The sequence below is a fragment of the Episyrphus balteatus genome, chromosome 2 (genome assembly GCF_945859705.1).
Source record: "Episyrphus balteatus chromosome 2, idEpiBalt1.1, whole genome shotgun sequence".
Classification (NCBI taxonomy): domain Eukaryota; kingdom Metazoa; phylum Arthropoda; class Insecta; order Diptera; family Syrphidae; genus Episyrphus; species Episyrphus balteatus.
The window spans coordinates 129,436,415-129,457,273 of NC_079135.1; the positions used below are offsets into that span (position 1 = coordinate 129,436,415).

General features: G+C 29.9%; 1 protein-coding gene across 2 annotated transcripts in view; it reads left to right on the forward strand.

The window, feature by feature from the left end:
* LOC129909249 (uncharacterized) overlaps nt 1–16,188 on the forward strand; it is a 47,877-nt gene extending 31,689 nt beyond the window's left edge. Inside the window, exons 2-3 of one of the 2 annotated variants that reach the window (XR_008771429.1) lie at nt 15,560–15,820; nt 15,903–16,188. Coding sequence is in view for 1 of the 2 variants with exons in the window: in XM_055986305.1 (XP_055842280.1) it covers nt 15,560–15,705 (146 nt within the window). In the remaining variant the exon portion in view is untranslated. Of the gene's footprint in view, nt 1–15,559; nt 15,846–15,902 lie in introns of those variants that run through there. The other variant, XM_055986305.1, reaches the window with a different exon arrangement.
* The last annotated feature ends 4,671 nt before the right edge of the window (nt 16,189–20,859 follow it).

A 20,859-nucleotide genomic window follows, 5' to 3' on the forward strand; every position in this document is an offset into this window, starting at 1 on the left:
TTTAGAAAACTTTGTAAGCTTTTTAATGGTCTATTTTTTTCAAGAAAAATGATTTTTTAAGGTTTCACTTCTACCACGTGTACATTGCACACATGATTTTTTTTTTTTTAAATTAAAACCAACTTTTGAAACAAAAATGAAAATAAAAAATGACATTTCAAAGCAAAATCTCAAGTTTACTTATAGTAGAGTAACTAAAGCAAATTACACTGGTCAACAAAATTAAACTTTTTTTTTGTTACAGAAACCAAGGTATACTTTTCTATAGGATTTTGGTGTGCTAAGCTCGAATCCGAAGTCAAAAAAATTCTATCACATCACGTTTTTGAGATAGTCCCGTTAGAAAATCGAAAATTCCGCTTTTTACCAGTTTTCGAGATTATTTCTTAGCTTTTGGTTAGTTGTTTTACATAAATTTGTAACGGTTTCTAGTAGAACTAAATCTTGTCTTTCTAAATCCGTTTAAATCTTTTAAAAATCTCTTTTCTTCTTTGAGAAATCTGAAGTTGAAATCAACGTGTTTGGTATATCTTATGTTTATTTACTTTTAACAGCGAATCTCGAAAAGTTCTTTGCCAATCGCTTTCAAATTTTGACACAACGTTTCGTTTACATTCCATTAAGTTCTTGTCTTGTTTTTAACAAGAAAAAAATTATATTTTTCTCACTAGTAATTATTTAGTATAACTTATCTGACACAGTCACGCTTTGATGTATCTCACCGCGATTCACCACTTTCGCAGATATAAAAACTTGCAAGATTCAAAATAGAACGTTGTGTCAAAATTTGAAAGCGATTGGCAAAGAACTTTTTGAGATTCGCTATTAAAAGTAAATAAACATAAGATATACCAAACACGTTGATTTCAACTTCAGATTTCTCAACGAAGAAAAGAAATTTTTAAAAGATTTAAACGGATTTAGAAAGACAAGATTTAGTTCTACTAGAAACCGTTACAAATTTATTTAAAACAACTAACCAAAAGCTAAGAAATAATCTCGAAAACTGGTAAAAAGCGGCATTTTCGATTTTCTAACGGGATTATCTCAAAAACGTGATGTGATAGAATTGTTCTGACTCCAGATTCGAGCTCAGCACCCAAAAAACCTATAGAAAAGTATGTCTTGATGTCTGTAACAAAAACCTTGTTGACCAGTGTTATTAGGGAACCCGGCCGAACAGCTCTGATTTTGACGATTTTTTTTTCAAACATAGGTAATTAAAAATACTTTAAAGTCTATAGATTAAAAATTGCCGGTGTTGCCGTATTGTTTTTAAAAATTAAAATTAATTTTTTTTTTTTAACAAAACCATTTTTTTTGCTTAAATTTCATAAAACAAATGATAGCAAAAGATTCTCTAGGTAATTTAAGGAAAATATATAAAAGGCAGTAAGGGACAATCTTCCATCGTTTAAGCGATAAATGCAATTTTCTAACATTCTGACCTCAAACACAAAAAAAATATTTTGAAAACAACGGCAACACCTACAATATTTTAAAGTACATTTTTAAAAAGCCAGAAGCTCATTCTTATCTCTTAAATTTAAATCCACTAAATTTAATCAAGACTTTTTGAAAAAATGGTCCTCAAACTCAGAATTAAAAAAATTTAAAATGACTTTTTTCCAAACTTTTTCTAATAAAATATGAATTTATTTAAAAAAAATTTTTGGCCATAAATATTATCAGTTGAATTTCAAAGCAAAAAAGGTAAAATATATCACACTTAAAAAAAAAAAATGAAAAATTACTTCAATTTCAATGGTTTTTTTTTATTAAAACTGAATTTTTGCATTGAAATAATTAATTTTCTCAAAGACTGTGGTAAATATGTAGGAACTTTAAATTTTTGCTATTTAACTTTCAACAGTAAGGGTTATTAAATGAATAAAAAATAATTTTATGTTTAGATGTTGAAATTTACAAAAAAAATAAGTTACATTTTTTTTCAAAACTTTTATTAAAAAAAGTTCTTCGAAAATGAAATACTTTTTAATTTTTTTCATAAACCGTAATACATATTGACATTTCCTTTTATAATTTAAAATCATAATAAATACGGCCAAAAATATTTGAAAATAAATGCATTTTATATTACGAAAAAGTTTAAAAAACGACATGTTAAAATATTTTCAATAATTTTTTTTTTTTTTTCAAAAATCTGAGTTCAGTTACCATTCTTTCAAAAGCCCTTGATTCAATTAACTTAATTTTAATTTAAAAAAAATTGACTAGGCTTCTAGCTTTTTAAAAATGTATATTTAAATATTGTATGTGTTGCCGTTGTGTTCAACTATTTTTTTTTGTGTTTGAAGTCAATTAATAAGAAAATTGCATCTATCGCTTGAACGATGGAAGATGGTATCTCACTCCCATATATTTTTTTTCCTTGAATTTCCTAGACAATCTTTTGGCATCAATTAATTTATGAAATTTAAGAAAAATTTTGAAAAAAAAATTTTTATGTTCACAAAAATCTTCAATTAAATTTATAAAATCAAAACGGCAACACCGGCAATTTTTAATCTATAGACTATAAAGTATTTTTAATTAACGACGTTTGAAAAAAAAGATCATTAAAATCTAAGCTGTTCGGCCGGGTTCCCTAATATTGCCAATTTTTGAGCTTTAGTTACTCCACTATTAACAAACTTCTGATATTTTCGGGAGTTGAGAAAATCAGAAGTTGATAAACAAAATTTGAAAACTAAAAGCTAAAACTGTCAACTTTAAGTGAATGAAATCTAGTTCTCAAGTTGAAAATAAAAATCCTCGAGTTGTTTTCAACTTTGAGTGAATAAAATCGCCCTTATACTATTAGCCCAGGGAAATTAGTAATTTAAATCGCATTTTTCGCGGGACAAAATTTTTTTCATGGAATGTGTTCGGGTGGTTGTCCTTATCATAAAAGTCAATTTGTTGGGATAATTGGAGGTTGGGAACAGCCGCCATCTTGGAAAAGAGATTGGTATCGTTTTTATTGAATAGCTCCATTGTTATTCATTTTAACAAAAAATGACAAAGGTAAGACTTATTAACAATAAAATTATCTAAGAAATGATATACAAAACAATTCCGTGAGTTGATTAAATAAAATTTTATAGTTGGTCAAAGTGCGGGTTTGTATCGCAAGGTTGGGACAAAATGACATTTTTTCATATATCTGACGAACTTTTGATTTGTTTGGATAATTCTTCATGAATGAATTGTAGTACTTATAATTACCTATAAAATGAGCCCACAATCGTTATTGTCACCATCGTATTGTAGAAGTAATCTAACTCCGAATCTCTCCATGTACTAGTCAGAAGTAAGAAAAAAGCTGTTTTTTTGCTAGTAGGCCGAGAAAATTTTAAGAGTAGAGGTATAACCAAAATATAAGTACGCAGTTTTGCAGCCATACGCGTGTTAATGTCGATTTCAAAGGTCTGACAACTCTAATTTTGTGCTTTATACGGTTTTTGGGGAGTTAAATAACGTAAGTTTTCCAGTTAATGTGAATGGGCTAAATTTATACTATTTGAAATTATAAATATACAAGCTGATGCTCTATTATTTTTCCTAAATCTGAACACCCCAATCTTGAGGATGTGACCAATAGAACTATATATAAGCCGTTTATACGATTATGTTTTAGAAGCTTTTTTTGTTTAGATTTTTGTTTGTTTATTTGAATTAAAAAGCTTGATATGGTTAGTTAAAAAAGCTTATATCATTATAACATTAACTGGAAAACTTACGTTATTTAACACCCCAAAAACCGTATAAAGCACAAAATTATAGTTGTCAGACCTTTGAAATCGACATTAACACGCGTATGGCTGCAAAACTGCGTACTTATATTTTGGTTATACCTCTACTCCTAAAATTTTCTCGGCCTACTAGCAAAAAAACAGCTTTTTTCTTACTTTTGACTAGTACATGGAGAGATTCGGAGTTAGATTACTTCTACAATACGATGGTGACAATAACGATTGTGGGCTCATTTTATAGGTAATTATAAGTACTACAATTCATTCATGAAGAATTATCCAAACAAATCAAAAGTTCGTCAGATATATGAAAAAATGTCATTTTGTCCCAACCTTGCGATACAAACCCGCACTTTGACCAACTATAAAATTTTATTTAATCAACTCACGGAATTGTTTTGTATATCATTTCTTAGATAATTTTATTGTTAATAAGTCTTACCTTTGTCATTTTTTGTTAAAATGAATAACAATGGAGCTATTCAATAAAAACGATACCAATCTCTTTTCCAAGATGGCGGCTGTTCCCAACCTCCAATTATCCCAACAAATTGACTTTTATGATAAGGACAACCACCCGAACACATTTCATGAAAAAAATTTTGTCCCACGAAAAATGCGATTTCATGCCCATATTTTGACTAATTTCCCTGAGCTATATTTACATACATATAAATTAAAAATAAAATTTTGAAAAAAACGATTTTTGTATTTAAAAAAAAAAATTATTTTTGGATTTTTAAAAATATTAAAAACATTTTTTTTTTTTTTGAAAAATTATATTTTTGAGAATGGGACACTGAATTTTTTTGAAATTTTGGTTATAGATATTGATTAGTGATTTCTATAAAATGGGATACCAATTTTTTTTCTAAAAAAATATTTATAGAAAATTTGTTTTTAAAAAAGCGGTTCTAACAATTTTGAATTTTTTTTCTAAAAATGCATCTTAATAATACAAATGAAATTGCATACTATCTACAATAATTAAATTTACTAAATTTCGATATAAAAAGTACCAAAAACTCTAGCAACTTTAAACCTAACAGCAAGTTTCGTGGGACCCAGTCGTGCATTTTATTTAATAAAGAAAATATTTCTTTTGATAACCGAATGAATGCTGGTCCTTGCGAAGTTTTAAAGATTAATACAACATAGAAATAATCCATTGATTGTTTCCGAATCACTTTCGGAGCAGTACCTTTTAGTTTGTTATCCTTCTTTTACATCAAAGTCCTTTTGTGGATAATATTGCTTCCTTTATTTAAGTCTACAAAGACTCAGTCATAAGATATGCTTTCTGTTATTTTACAACTTTTGTTGGCACTTAAAATGTCAATAACTTGTGAATGCAACCCTATTTTCCATTTTATTTGAACAAGTTCTAAAATACGTTTAGAATTAACCATCCTTTATTCTATTGTTTTTGTTTTAAATATTGTTAACATTTAAAAATATTTCCTAAAATATTTGAAAGTCTTCTTTAAAATTTCCACACTAAGTCAATGCTTATTACCAGCAGTTTTTTCCCTTGAGGACAGAACAATCAAATGATCCTTAATGACCAAACCCTCTAAATAAACAACATCTTATAAAAGATTTGAATGTTTAAAATTAATGAGCAAGACTTATTAATTTCCAAGGCATTACATTATTGAGTCTTATATTTGGATATTAATGGCACAGCCATAAACCATCACTAAATTAAAGCCTTAAGATTCATTAAATCAGAGTCGTAAAAATTTGATTACATTTCCATGAATCCTTTTCTCTTTCATTTATAATTAATTTTATTGGCAAAATGGCTTCGAAAAATAAGGAAGAAACAACAACAACAACAAATGAATCCATCTGACCAACTCATTAATATATTTCCATCAAGCTTCATCCCTACCCATCACTGAACAACACACTTTCCTTCCAACCGTTTAACTAATTACTGTAAAGTTAAAGAGACCTGTCTCCAACAGACTATTGACTTTTCCTTCGGGGAAAATTCTCTATAAATTCAAAAGTCACTTCCTTGATCCCCACAATGACAAGACTTTTGGGTACCTACCCAACTTTAAAGAATGTCAAATGATTTCATGGTTGAGTGGCTTCTTTTCCAACACTCATAATATTGAATGGCAAAATTGAAGCACCCTTCAAAATATAACGACAACGATGACAAAACATGACTCAATGGAAGTATATTTTTTTGTATTATTTTGAAGAGATGTCAATATATTTTTTCATCTCCCATCTTCCTGGACTTAATATTATATCTGGAGGATTCAATTTCAGAGCATTCACCTTCATCCCTCGTTTTAGGGATTACTATATCTCTCACAGATAGATTAAAGTCTGTTAAAGCTAAAAAATAAAATATTTAAATTAGCCCTCCTCTTTGCTTGAATAACAATCAAAAATTTAATATTATCCTGTTGGAGATTATAACGTAACGAGCTCTTTGTTATTATTTGAAATCAGATATTGTTTTCACAAATTGACCAAAAACACATGCAGAGAAACACACAGTTGTTGTTGAGTGATGCAAACTAAATTGACAATAATTGAAGATTGCTTAATCCTGTATTGGAACATCACATCCCCATTATAGCCCCCATAGGGATATTGTGTATACATACACTTATTGAATAAAATCAAGATAAGTCCTTGTTTTTTTCACGGATTAGCCATGTTCGTTTTGTTATTAAATTAGGTTTTAGGGTTTTAGTGAATTTTATTGACATGACAACTACCAACACAATCGACTTGGGTTCATGTGGGCGACTTCGTTTAGGATATAGAAACCATAAAAAAATAAGTTTAATTTCATCACATAAGCTGATATTGTCAATGTCAACCTTTTTTAATGGCCTCGTAAAAATATTGAGGATGATGGGTGTGGAAAATGTCATAACAAAATGATGATTTCTTATTTTTATTGGTGAAATTTCTTAGGTGGTTTCATAGTCATTTTTGATAGATATCTTTATTATTATGGTACCTACCTTTATTGGGACATATTTTGAGAAAAAGGTAGTAAATTTGGGAAAGTTAAAATGGTTTAAATCATAACCTTTTTCAATACCCCAAAATTGGGTTTCCTTTAATACTAAGGAGGTTTTTTTTATGATCCTGGCCATAACTGGTAAGTTAATATTGGAATGTAATTTGTTTGGAAGGTTTTTCTTAAAGTTTGTTGAACAATGTGAAAAGGTTAATAATACAGAAAGTTTGAAAAATTTATACATATTTACCCTACACAATCCAAAACCAAATTGTTTCTGAAACAAAAAGTTGCGTAGTAGTAGAGTAACTAAAGCAAATTATTAGGGAACCCGGCCGAACAGCTCTGATTTTGACGATTTTTTTTTTCAAATGTAGGTAATTAAAAATACTTTAAGGTCTATAGATTAAAAATTGCCGGTGTTGCCGTATTGTTTTTTTAAATTAAAATTAATTTTTTTTTAACAAAACCATTTTTTTTGCTTAAATTTCATAAAACAAATGATAGCAAAAGATTCTCTAGGTAATTTAAGGAAAATATATATAACGCAGTAAGGGACAATCTTCCATCGGTTAAGCGATAAATGCAATTTTCTAACATTCTGACCTCAAACATAAAAAAAATATTTTGAAAACAACGGCAACACCTACAATATTTTAAAATACATTTTTAAAAAGCCAGAAGCTCATTCTTATCTCTTAAATTTAAATCCACTAAATTTAATCAAGACTTTTTGAAAAAATGGTCCTCAAACTCAGAATTAAAAAAAAAATGTTATTAGAAAAATTTAAAATTACTTTTTTCCAAACTTTTTCTAATAAAATATGAATTTATTTAAAAAAAATTTTTGGCCATAAATATTATCAGTTGAATTTCGAAGCAAAAAAGGTAAAATATATCACACTTTTGAAAAAAAATGAAAAATTACTTCAATTTCAATGGTTTTTTTTTTTTATTAAAACTGAATTTTTGCATTGAAATAATTAATTTTCTTAAAGACTGTGGTAAATAGGAACTTTAAATTTTTGCTATTTAACTTTCAACAGTAAGGGTTATTAAATGAATAAAAAATAATTTTATGTTTAGATGTTGAACTTTAAAAAAAAAATAAGTTACATTTTTTTACAAACTTTTATTAAAAAAAGTTCTTCGAAAATGAAATAATTTTTTTCATAAACCGTAATACATACGTTATAATTTGAAATCATAATAAATGCGGCCAAGTTTAAAAAACGACATGTTAAAATTTTTTCAATTATTTTTTTTTTCAAAAATCTCAGTTCAATTACCATTCTTTCAAAAGCCGTTCATTCAATTAACTTAATTTTAATTTTACATATATGACTAAGCTTCTAGCTTTTAAGAAATTTATATTTGAATATTGTAGGTGTTGCCGTTGTGTTCAATTATTTTTTTTTGTGTTTGAAGTCAATTAATAAGAAAATTGCATCTATCGCTTGAACTATGGAAGATTGTCCCTTACTCCCATATATTTTTTTTCCTTGAATTTAACAGACAATCTTTTGGCATCAATTAATTTATGAAATTTAAGAAAAATTTTTGAAAAAAAATTGTTTTTGTTCACAAAAATCTTCAATTAAATTTAAAAAATCAAAACGGCAACACCGGCAATTTTTAAACTATAGACTTTAAAGTATTTTTAATTACCGACGTTTGAAAAAAAAGATCATCAAAATCTAAGCTGTTTGGCCGGGTTCCCTAATATTGCCAATTTTTGAGCTTTAGTTACTCCACTATAGATTGTGATTTTTAGAACGAGTATAAGCGTTCATATAAAACAAACTAAACTGGAAGATACGAAATAAATAGAAACCGAAGATGATTTTGAAAATAGGCAAGTAAATATATTTAGAGAGCTCATTAATTTAGAAGATATACGAATTATTTTTCAGACTACAGAAATAAGTTCATTTCACATTCGTTTCAAAGAAATATATTGACCCTTTTCAAAAATAATAATTTTTTGAATTATTTAAAAAAAAATATATATACAAATGTGTTGTTTTTTTTGGTTTTTGCACAAAAAGTTTTGTTTATATCAAATTAGTCATTTGCGATAATGTGAGCAATTAAAAAAATGTTGTACGAAAACTTACGTTTATAACGGTTCAAAAAATATTGTTTTTGAAGTTATACTTCTTATGGGAGGGTGAGTATGAAAATTTACTTTTTGACAAGAATGTCAAAGGGATTATGACGCGATCACCCTGCGTAGCAGGGCTGTCGTTTCACCTTTAGAGTAGGCAGTACTTTAGTATTTAAAAATGCAGTACGCCGCAGTACGGCAAACATAAAACACACAACACGTTGCAAGTTACATGTTTCATGTGGCAAGTTGCATGTGGCAAGTTGTATGTGGCAAGTTGCTTGTGGTAATTTCCATGTGGCAAGTTGCCAGGGTTGCAAAAAGCTCACATTTCAGCTCAGCTCACAGCTCAGCTCAAATTTGAGCTAGCTCACTTTTGAGCTAGGTACCATAGCTCAGCACATTTGAGCTGATCTGAAAGTGAGCTGAGCTGAAAGTGAGCGCCCCCAACTTCCAACGCCTATATCTCGGAATTTTGAAGAAAATGAAAAAAAAAATTTTTTGATGCCAAAAGGTAGCGGGGACTCTAACCTACATTTGGGTACAACTCTCATCCCTGTAGGTCCACGCGTTCTTAAACCGGGAGAACTTAAAAGTAAAAAAAAAAAGTAGGCACGATTCTGAAAAAATAGGCATGATGTGGCGGTTTAACATGGAAGGCGATTTTTTAAAAATCTGATAATGTGCAAAGCGTAGGCCCATGACACAAGCTATCATTTGGCATCACTCCCAAAAATTGCTCTCAAGCGGTTTAGCTTCTAGGAGCGTTCAAAGATTCGGGGATTTTTCGAAAAAAAATTTTACCCCAACTTTCAAAGGCGATTTTCTCGGAATTTTGAAAAAAATCAAAAAACCGGATTATACCACTATCGGGTAGCTGAGAATATAAGCTTTCATATGGCACCACTCCCCTGTCTCTAGATCAAAGCGTTCGAACGCCTACATCGCGGAATTTTGAAGAAAATGAAAACAATTTTTTTGATGCCAAAAGGTAGCGGGGACTCTAACCTACATTTGGGTACAACTCTCATCCCTGTAGGTCCACGCGTTCTTAAACCGGGAGAACTTAAAAGTAAAAAAAAAGTAGGCACGATTCTGAAAAAATAGGCATGATGTGGCGGTTTAACATGGAAGGCGATTTTTTAAAAATCTGATAATGTGCAAAGCGTAGGCCCATGACACAAGCTATCATTTGGCATCACTCCCAAAAATTGCTCTCAAGCGGTTTAGCTTCTAGGAGCGTTCAAAGATTCGGGGATTTTTCGAAAAAAAATTTTACCCCAACTTTCAAAGGCGATTTTCTCGGAATTTTGAAAAAAATCGAAAAACCGGATTATACCACTATCGGGTAGCTGAGAATATAAGCTTTCATATGGCACCACTCCCCTGTCTCTAGATCAAAGCGTTCGAACGCCTACATCGCGGAATTTTGAAGAAAATGAAAACAATTTTTTTGATGCCAAAAGGTAGCGGGGACTCTAACCTACATTTGGGTACAACTCTCATCCCTGTAGGTCCACGCGTTCTTAAACCGGGAGAACTTAAAAGTAAAAAAAAAGTAGGCACGATTCTGAAAAAATAGGCATGATGTGGCGGTTTAACATGGAAGGCGATTTTTTAAAAATCTGGTAATGTGCAAAGCGTAGGCCCATGACACAAGCTATCATTTGGCATCACTCCCAAAAATTGCTCTCAAGAGGTTTAGCTTCTAGCAGCGTTCAAAGATTCGGGGATTTTTCGAAAAAAAATTTTACCCCAACTTTCAAAGGCGATTTTCTCGGAATTTTGAAAAAAATCGAAAAACCGGATTATACCACTATCGGGTAGCTGAGAATATAAGCTTTCATATGGCACCACTCCCCTGTCTCTAGATCAAAGCGTTCGAACGCCTACATCGCGGAATTTTGAAGAAAATGAAAACAATTTTTTTGATGCCAAAAGGTAGCGGGGACTCTAACCTACATTTGGGTACAACTCTCATCCCTGTAGGTCCACGCGTTCTTAAACCGGGAGAACTTAAAAGTAAAAAAAAAGTAGGCACGATTCTGAAAAAATAGGCATGATGTGGCGGTTTAACATGGAAGGCGATTTTTTAAAAATCTGATAATGTGCAAAGCGTAGGCCCATGACACAAGCTATCATTTGGCATCACTCCCAAAAATTGCTCTCAAGCGGTTTAGCTTCCAGGAGCGTTCAAAGATTCGGGGATTTTTCGAAAAAAAAATTTACCCCAACTTTCAAACGCGATTTTCTCGGAATTTTGAAAAAAGTCGAAAAACCGGATTGTACCGGAATTTTTTTTTTATGATAAAAAAAGAAATATTTTAGTAGAAAAATAGAAATATATTTACTATTAAATTAACCAAGAAAAAAGATCACGAAAAATTATCTGTTTTATTTATAAAAATATCCATGTGTTAAAATAATTCCATTAATAACTAGAACCAAACATCTTAAGCTATGGTGTTTTATAAAAGTTTAAAATATCTTCATATTTCATTATACTTTCCAAATAAAAATCAATGTATCCCCTCACCCATCACAGCTCAGCTCAGCTCACTTTACCTTAGCTCACCCAACAGCTCAGCTCACCGACAACTCAGCTCACCCAACAGCTCAGCTCAACCATCAGCTTAGCTCACTTTCAGCTCAGCTCAAATGAGCTGAGCTATGGTACATAGCTCAAAAGTGAGCTAGCTCAAAATTTGAGCTGAGCTGTGAGCTGAGCTCAGCTAACTTTTGAGCTTTGTAGCAACCCTGCAAGTTCCATATTGCTACTACTAGTGCTGAAGCATACACAATTCTCATAAAATTACCATATCGCACATTTTATGCGCAATTCATTTACTTTCGTTAACCATATACCGTACGTTCTGAACCGCACAACATGAGTAAATTTCACAGAATAAATTGAAAACTACATGGACGTAAGGAGGATGAAGGAATTAATTTATTGTTCACTTGATAAAAATGTAAAAAAACTAAGTGTGGATTAATTACTTCATAATAGAAATTAAAAATATCAAATGAAATTCATTTACATATACTGAATGAGAAGTATAACTTCAGTTGTGTGTACATGTGTACACACACACTTTTTTTTATTTCAAACGAAATTTTAGTTTCAACATCACTCACAAATATTTTTGATCAAAATTTGAGAAAAATTAGCTTTTTCATATAAGTCATTAAACCGTAAAATTTGGGCCTCAAAATAAAAATTGCTTTATTGTTATGAGAAAGAGATATTTAGTTTTTCAAAAAAGTGTTTTTTTTTTCGAAAATATTTTTATTTATTATTTAATTTTCTGAGGTGATCCAGAAATATTATTATTATTATGGACCCTATCCATTTTTATAATGTTTTGTCCGAAATGATGAAATCTAACTATGCACACAAAAATTAATTGGATCTTGTTTAAATTTTGGATGTTTACAAAATTTTGAAGAGTTCTGGCATACAACTGAATTTAAATTGAAATGGACTACAAAGTGATTTTGTAAGATGGTTGAATTATCTAATCGAACTGTTTTTGGATTTTTTTGTGAAAAAATTTTTTCGTGCTTTTTTAGAACTTTCAAAATTCGAGCTCTTGACAAATGTAAGGTAGGATTTTTTAACGCATTTAGTCATTTTATTTTCAACAATTTTTCATTACCCAAAGTATTTATATTTAGTTCATTCCTTCATAAAAATATTCAAATAAAACTTATCCTTATTTTATGTAAGAACATTTTTTTTTAATAATTTTTATAAGGCCCATTTTCGACAACCGTTGCGAAACCCGAAAAACCAGAAGCTTTTCCAGCAGTTTTTTGTACACATTTCTTCTAATTAGACCAAAAGCAGATAGTGTGTAACATTTCAAGTTTCTAAGTCGGCTGGAACTGGTAGCCGCCGGAAATGGGTTAAATACCATTTTTTGCACTCATAGGATTTTTGGGAATGTTGTGCCATTCAATGTTAAACTCTATGCGAGTTTAACATTTCTAGCGAAATGTTTATATAAAACATTTATATTGGACATGAGGCTAGACAAAATTTGACACATAAGAAAAACATTTAAAATAAAATCATCGACAGTTTTTCAAAAAAAAAAAAAAATGATTTAAAACAATTTAATATTAAAAAAAAATCTAAAATTGGTTTCGCGTATAAAATTACTGAAATCGATCAAGTCATTTACGAGAACGGTTTTTATAAAAACAAGTTTTATTTTATTTTACATTTCTTTTTAAATGAAATGAAATTTATCCTTTTATGAGTTTTCACATATAAAGTGCTTACATTTTATCAGCTTTTTTATTTTTAAAGCAAGTATGCGCTCAAGATAACCGAATGGATTTATTAAAATTTGTACATACATTCTAAATGATATTTTTTGAGTTATTCCACTCAAGTAACGACGTTTGCGGTTTAAGCACCCAAACTCCAGTTTTTTTGTTGATTTTCTTCCTTTCTATATGAACATTATTCCTTTCTATGCTGTTTAAAAAAATATATATATTTTATATGCAAATCCAATGTCATTTCAGTGTTTATTTCTCTAACAAGAATTAATCAAAAGATAGCGATCAAGAACAAATACCAAACTTCAGCTTCATAAACTCATTTAATTCTTGGTCCGTGATTCATAAGCATAACGAAGATTAAACTTTGAACAACCCGTTATGATCATCGTTTAAAAATCGGAAATTGGTTGTAAAAAATGGTTGGAGATTGGTCAGCAATAGAGTAGAAAAAATGTCACGCATACACCACAGTGACCCAACTCCACATGGAAGATTAAAAAGAATTTTTTTTTTTCCCAATCTTAAATGACAGTTAATAAAGATCAATAATTTACCTCCGCAAGATAAAATTGTTGCCTGAAATTGTACGTTGTGAACCATAAAAACATCCATTCACCAAAACTACTTTGAAATAATATTTTTTTTCAATTGTTAAAAGCATTTTATAAAGGACCATTGCTTTCAACTATTTCTCCCCCTGAGTGTAAGAACTAAGTGAATTTATTTTCAGTATTAAAAACATCGCGATAAAAACAATTTTTTTTTCTTTCTACAATCTTTTTTTGCATTATGTTAACCATGTTTATTTCAAAGATTGCATGAAAAAAACTTTCAATCACTTTTTTATTAAATGAAGCGAAATTCTTCTTAACCTTCAGATTAAAAGAAATCGACAATTTCACATCTTAAGATACTTTTATACCTATTGCTGCTTTTAAAATAATTAAAAATGATAGGTCTCCTTGGTTCTAAAATATTGTTCACAAATCGCACTGTAATTCCCTTCAAGTCTTTATTTTTCATTTCACACATTATTTTCTTGCTCAAAAATAAAAAAAAAACCCAGATAATAATTTATCATCTTGTAAATGTTTCACCCAAAAAGGTCAAGGATTATACCAAATCGAAGTTTAAAAACCTCAAGGTTGTTGTTAAAAAAAAAACCATTTAATCCTAAATGAGTTGAAATAAAAACCTCATTCTTCTTTCGATTATTTCAAAACAAAAAAAAAATCATCGATCCAACTTTTTAAAATAAATTTATTTCCCTTATAACCGATAAACCTTCGCATTTAAAGTGTTAAATTGCTTCAACACAAAAGTAATTTCACCATTCTCTCTTTATTCTTTTATTTTAAAAAGGATAACGATGTCTTATTCTTCTAAAATTAATCACTGCATTCATCGAAATGAGATTTCATTATTTATTATTCCCATTGGGTGAGACTTTATGTCTTTCTGTCTATCCCCACAGATAAAGACATAGACATCACAGTCTTGGGACCTTTTTGTCTACAAAGTTCTTAAAGAAAAAAAAAAGTATCATAGCTGGTTTATATTTATCGATAAATATCTGTTCAGGATGAACCATATATATTTTATCTTATGATTCTTAGAGGAAAGTTGAAAACAATATCGAAACAAATATTAAGCTTACACAAAATCCTACCAAAACCCATTCCAATAAAATCCCAAACCAAAAAAGCATACAAAAGCTTAAAAAAAATCATTTCCCAATTTAAAACAACACACAATTTAAATAGCGAAAACCCATTTCTATTAAAATAACATCTCTACCGAAAGACAAATCCCCCAAAAATCCATAACAATTCCTTTTTTCGAAATACTAAATAAACATTCACCCATTTTCCTTTTTTGTTTTTCATCTGTTTCATCTTATTCTTCATCTTCTCTTCTGTTAAATAAAACAATGAAGCTTATCTAACTTAATCTCTGCAATTTATTTCCCTTTCATTTTATTATTTTCCATCCAGCAAAACTCTTCTTCTTCTTTTCTGCAATAAATATCTATCATTCTATCCCATTCAGTTCGTTTTCTTCCAAAAAAAAAGACTTTTATTCTCACATCAAAGAAATGAACCCCTCAAATATTCCATCAGCATTTGTCATCCCACAATGAACATCTCTTTTCGACACACTCCCGCAAGTCCATAAATTATCCCCCCCCCCCCCCCCCAAAGCCATTTGAATAATGTCCTTGGCGGGAAATTCATTTTACCCGCAAAAATGATCGTCTTCCGTGTTGAATTCAATGTGCGTCTGCATGTTTCGCGGCAATATGTTCAAGTTCAATTAAATTAATCATTATAACGTTACGTTATGTTACATACTTTTATACTCAGCAATAATCATTTTGTTTTTCTTTATCTCTTCTTATCTTTTCCACAGGACGTTCCTATAAGGATATTAACGATGAGATAATCTGGGTGAGCATCGGAATGGGCATAACCATTGCCGTTCTCATTACGATTGCTTTATGTTACATTGTTTACGAGAAATGTCAAAAGAAGCGAGAGTACTATATTAATGCATAACGTAACCAAGTGAAGTCACCATCTTTAACCTGTTTTTATCATCTATTTCTAACGGATGCGACAGGACTATCTAAATGTCTTGGTTCTTTTCTCTTTATTTTAAAAGTGGAAAGAGGTGAGACCGAATAATAATAATAATATTAATAAAAAAAAATAATGACACACACGTTACGTCGTCGTTGTTGTTGAAACCATAGCGTTACGTTTACTTGACTACGAGAATATGACGTTTTTGGATCAAAGAAAGTAGCTGAAGCATCAAAAGGAAATGGAAACAAAAACAAAATATAAATAATAAAAAAAATTATTCTGGGACCAAAAAAAAAATATAAAACAAAAAGAAAACCGAAAACAAGCACACAAGAATATAATAACAGAAAATGATAATGTAGATGTAGAATAATAATAATATAAAAAAAAAAAAGAAAAAAATAATATACATTTGAATGTTTACCACTATTTTTTACATGTGTATAAAGTCTATGTATCCTTCTTAGCTTTACAAGAAAAAGCTTTTATTTAAAAAAAAAAAAAAAACAAAATAACTTTAAAATTTAAAACATGAGCAACAAAAAATTGTGCAGAAATAATTTGTATCTTATAGTGGAGTAACTAAAGCTCAAAAATTGGCAATATTAGGGAACCCGGCCGAACAGCTTAGATGTTGATGATCTTTTTTTTCAAACGTCGGTAATTAAAAATACTTTAAAGTCTATAGATTAAAAATTGCCGGTGTTGCCGTTTTGATTTTTTAAATTTAATTGAAGATTTTTGTGAACAAAAACAATTTTTTTTCAAAATTTTTTTTTAAATTTCATAAATTAATTGATGCGAAAAGATTGTCTGTTAAATTCAAGGAAAAAAAATATATGGGAGTGAGGGACAATCTTCCATAGTTCAAGCGATAGATGCAATTTTCTTATTAATTGACTTCAAACACAAAAAAAAATATTTGAACACAACGGCAACACCTACAATATTCAAATATACATTTTTTAAAAGCTAGAAGCTTAGTCATATATCGTCGGTGAAACCAGAAAAGTGTGTAACTCCAAATCTTCTGAAAATAAGATTTGAATGTCATCTGTTAGAAAAACCTGATATCTAGCGTTCCTTAAATTGGGAATCCCCTTAAAGTTCATAGTTTTTATTTTATTAGCAAATTAGAAAATGAAAACTCATACAAATGCCTTCAAATTGATTTTGTTTTTTTTGCTCTCCTATAAAATTTGCTAAAATGGAGTTACACACTTTTCTGGTTTCACCGGCGATATGTAAAATTAAAATTAAGTTAATTGAATGAACGGCTTTTGAAAGAGTGGTAATTGAACTCAGATTTTTGAAAAAAAAAAATTATTGAAAAAAATTTTAACATGTCGTTTTTTAAACTTGGTCGTAATACAAAATGCATTTATTTTCAAATTTTTTTGGCCGCATTTATTATGATTTCAAATTATAAAAGGAAATGTCAATATGTATTACGGTTTATGAAAAAAATTAAAAAGTATTTCATTTTCGAAGAACTTTTTTTAATAAAAGTTTTGAAAAAAAATGTAACTTATTTTTTTTTAAAGTTCAACATCTAAACATAAAATTATTTTGTATTCATTTAATAACCCTTACTGTTGAAAGTTAAATAGCAAAATTTTAAAGTTCCTATTTACCACAGTCTTTGAGAAAATTAATTATTTCAATGCAAAAATTCAGTTTTAATAAAAAAAAACCATTGAAATTGAAGTAATTTTTCATTTTTTTTTTTCAAAAGTATGATATATTTTAACTTTTTTGCTTCGAAATATAACTGATAATATTTATGGCCAAAATTTTTTTTTAAATAAATTCATATTTTATTAGAAAAAGTTTGGAAAAAAGTCATTTTAAATTTTTCTAATAACATTTTTTTTTTTTAATTCTGAGTTTGAGGACCATTTTTTCAAAAAGTCTTGATTAAATTAAATGGATTTAAATTTAAGAGATAAGAATGAGCTTCTGGCTTTTTAAAAATGTATTTTAAAATATTGAAGGTGTTGCCGTTGTTTTCAAAATATTTTTTTTGTGTTTGAGGTCAGAATGTTAGAAAATTGCATTTATCGCTTAAACGATGGAAGATTGTCCCTTACTGCTTTTTATATATTTTTCTTAAATTACCTAGAGAATCTTTTGCTATCATTTGTTTTATGAAATTTAAGCAAAAAAAATGGTTTTGTTAAAAAAAATTTAATTTTAATTTTAAAAACCAAAACGGCAACACCGGCAATTTTTAATCTATAGACTTTAAAGTATTTTTAATTACCTACGTTTGAAAAAAAAAATCGTCAAAATCAGAGCTGTTCGGCCGGGTTCCCTAATAATTTGCTTTAGTTACTCTACTATTACATATTTTCAAAACCTATAAAATTAGTTTAAAAAAATATTGCCATTTTGTGTCAAAATAAAATGAACCAGTGGCCATTAGTTCCTCAATTTTTGTAAAAGTGTCATCATAATAGGTCTGTTTGGGTAGATACTTCCTAAAATAGAAATATTTCTACTTTTTTCAACATTTTCAGTCCAATTCCTGTTTGGGTACTCTAGAAGGGTGTAGATTTGTACATTATTTTTGACAAAAGTAGAAATATTTCTGTTTTAGGCAGTACCCAAACAGAATTTGATGATTTTGTCAAAAGTAAAAAAAAAAAAAACAAAAACATATGGCAAAACAGAACACTATGAAGTTCTTGTTTGATATGTTTGACACTTTTACAAGCAGTGAACGATTTTGATGGTATTGCATTATTCAATTAGAATAATTTTTTAAAGTCAGATAAAATGTATTGATCAATGTTTATTTATTAAATGGAATTGATTGAATCAATGTTATATTTTGGATGGAATTATGTTTTTTATTTTCTGGAACTACCTAATGCATTTAATTTATTAATTCTTACACTGACAGAAATTCAAGTATTATATCAATCGTTTAAAAAAGGCAGGAGAGTTCTGAACCAATTTGAATTTCACAAAAGTAAGTACAATGAAAGACAGAAACCTTGTCACTATTTTATAAAACGTCACGGGTAGGACATCTTGTTCATTGAATTTGTTGTTTTCCTTTCATATTCTGCACATAATTCTACAAAAATTTACAAAGGCTTTCATAACATCAATACTAAAATATGTTAGTTAATTAAACAAAGCAAATACAAATTTGTCATATTGATAAATTTTTGAAAATAGACAAAATGTTTTCTACTGTCACGGGTGGGACAATCTGCGAATCTATATCAATTCATTATTCAAATCCTTTGACTTAGTACACAAAATACTCGTAGCTTCCAAATGAAAACAATTAGTTATGAATTGCACGGGTGGGACTAGTTGGAATTTCTCTCCAAGATGAGGTTGTTTTTTAAATTAATTTTAAACAATTTCAAAAAACCAATGTAAGTAAACTCGATTAAGATAATCAAAATATGCCTCTGGTTTTCGCATCCAAGTGTATCAAATCAACGGACCCAGAGTGTAAAGTAAAACGTGGCAATCCGTCGATCCAGAGTTTTGATAATAAAAGTTTTTTAATAAAAAAAATAGCAACAAAAAAAAATGTATTTTCCAACTTCTAATGTCCAGTGCATTTATAATTTGACCCAGCAGTTTGTACCACCTCCAAATTTTTTTTGCTCATTCGATAGAGCATTGGCTGAATATTATTACCTTGATTTTTCGCATTCGCGAAATTCACTTTTCGGCCACCATCTTGGATTTTAGTTTTTGTTGAATATCTCGATTTCTATATATCCTACATAAAAGTTGTGTATACAAGAAACGTAGGCAACTAAATTTCGCGTTAATGTTTTTGAAGTTATACTTCTTATTGGAGGGTGAGTATGAAAATTTACTTTTTGACAAGAATGTCAAAGGGATTATGACGCGATCACTCTTATTAGCAGGGCTGTCGTTTCACCTTTAGAGTAGGCAGTACTTTAGTATTTAAAAATGCAGTACGCCGCAGTACGGCAAACATAAAACACACAACACGTTGCAGGTTACATGTTTCATGTGGCAAGTTGCATGTGGCAAGTTGTATGTGGCAAGTTGCATGTGGCAAGTTGCATGTGGCAAGTTGTATGTGGCAAGTTGCGTGTGGCAAGTTGCATGTGGCAAGCTGCATGTGGCAAGTTGCGTGTGGTAAGTTGAATGTGGCAAGTTGCGTGTGGCAAGTTGCATGTGGAAAGTTGCATGTGACAAGTTGCATGTGGTAATTTCCATGTGGCAAGTTGCCAGGGTTGCAAAAAGCTCACATTTCAGCTCAGCTCACAGCTCAGCTAAAATTTGAGCTAGCTCGCTTTTGAGCTAGGTACCATAGCTCAGCTCATTTGAGCTGAGCTGAAAGTGAGGGCCCCCAACTTCCAACGTCTATATCTCGGAATTTTGAAGAAAATGAAAAAAAAATGTTTGATGCCAAAAGGTAGCGGGGACTCTAACCTACATTTGGGTACAACTTTCATCCCTGTAGGTCCACGCGTTCTCAAACCGGGAGAACTTAAAAGTAAAAAAAAAAATAGGCACGATTCTGAAAAATTAGGCATGATGTGGCGGTTTAACATGGAAGGCGATTTTTTAAAAATCTGATAATGTGCAAAGCGTAGGCCCATGACACAAGCTATCATTTGGCATCACTCCCAAAAATTGCTCTCAAGCGGTTTAGCATCTAGGAGCGTTCAAAGATTCGGGGATTTTTCAAAAAAAAATTTTTCCCCAACTTTCAAAGGCGATTTTCTCGGAATTTTTAAAAAAATCGAAAAACCGGATTATACCACTATCGGGTAGCTGCGAATATAAGCTTTGATATGGCACCACTCTCCTGTCTCTAGATCAAAGCGTTCCAACGCCTTTATCGCGGAATTTTGAAGAAAATGAAAATGAAATTTTTTAATTCAAAAGGTAGCGGGGACTCTAACCTACATTTAGGTACAACTCCCATCCCTATAGGTCCACGCGTTCTCAAACCGGGAGAACTTAAAAGTAAAAAAAAAATAGGCACGATTCTGAAAAAATAGGCAAGATGTGGCGGTTTAACATGGAAGGCGATTTTTTTAAAATCTGACAATGTGCAAAGCGTAGGCCCATGACACAAGCTATCATTTGGCATCACTCCCAAAAATTGCTCTCAAA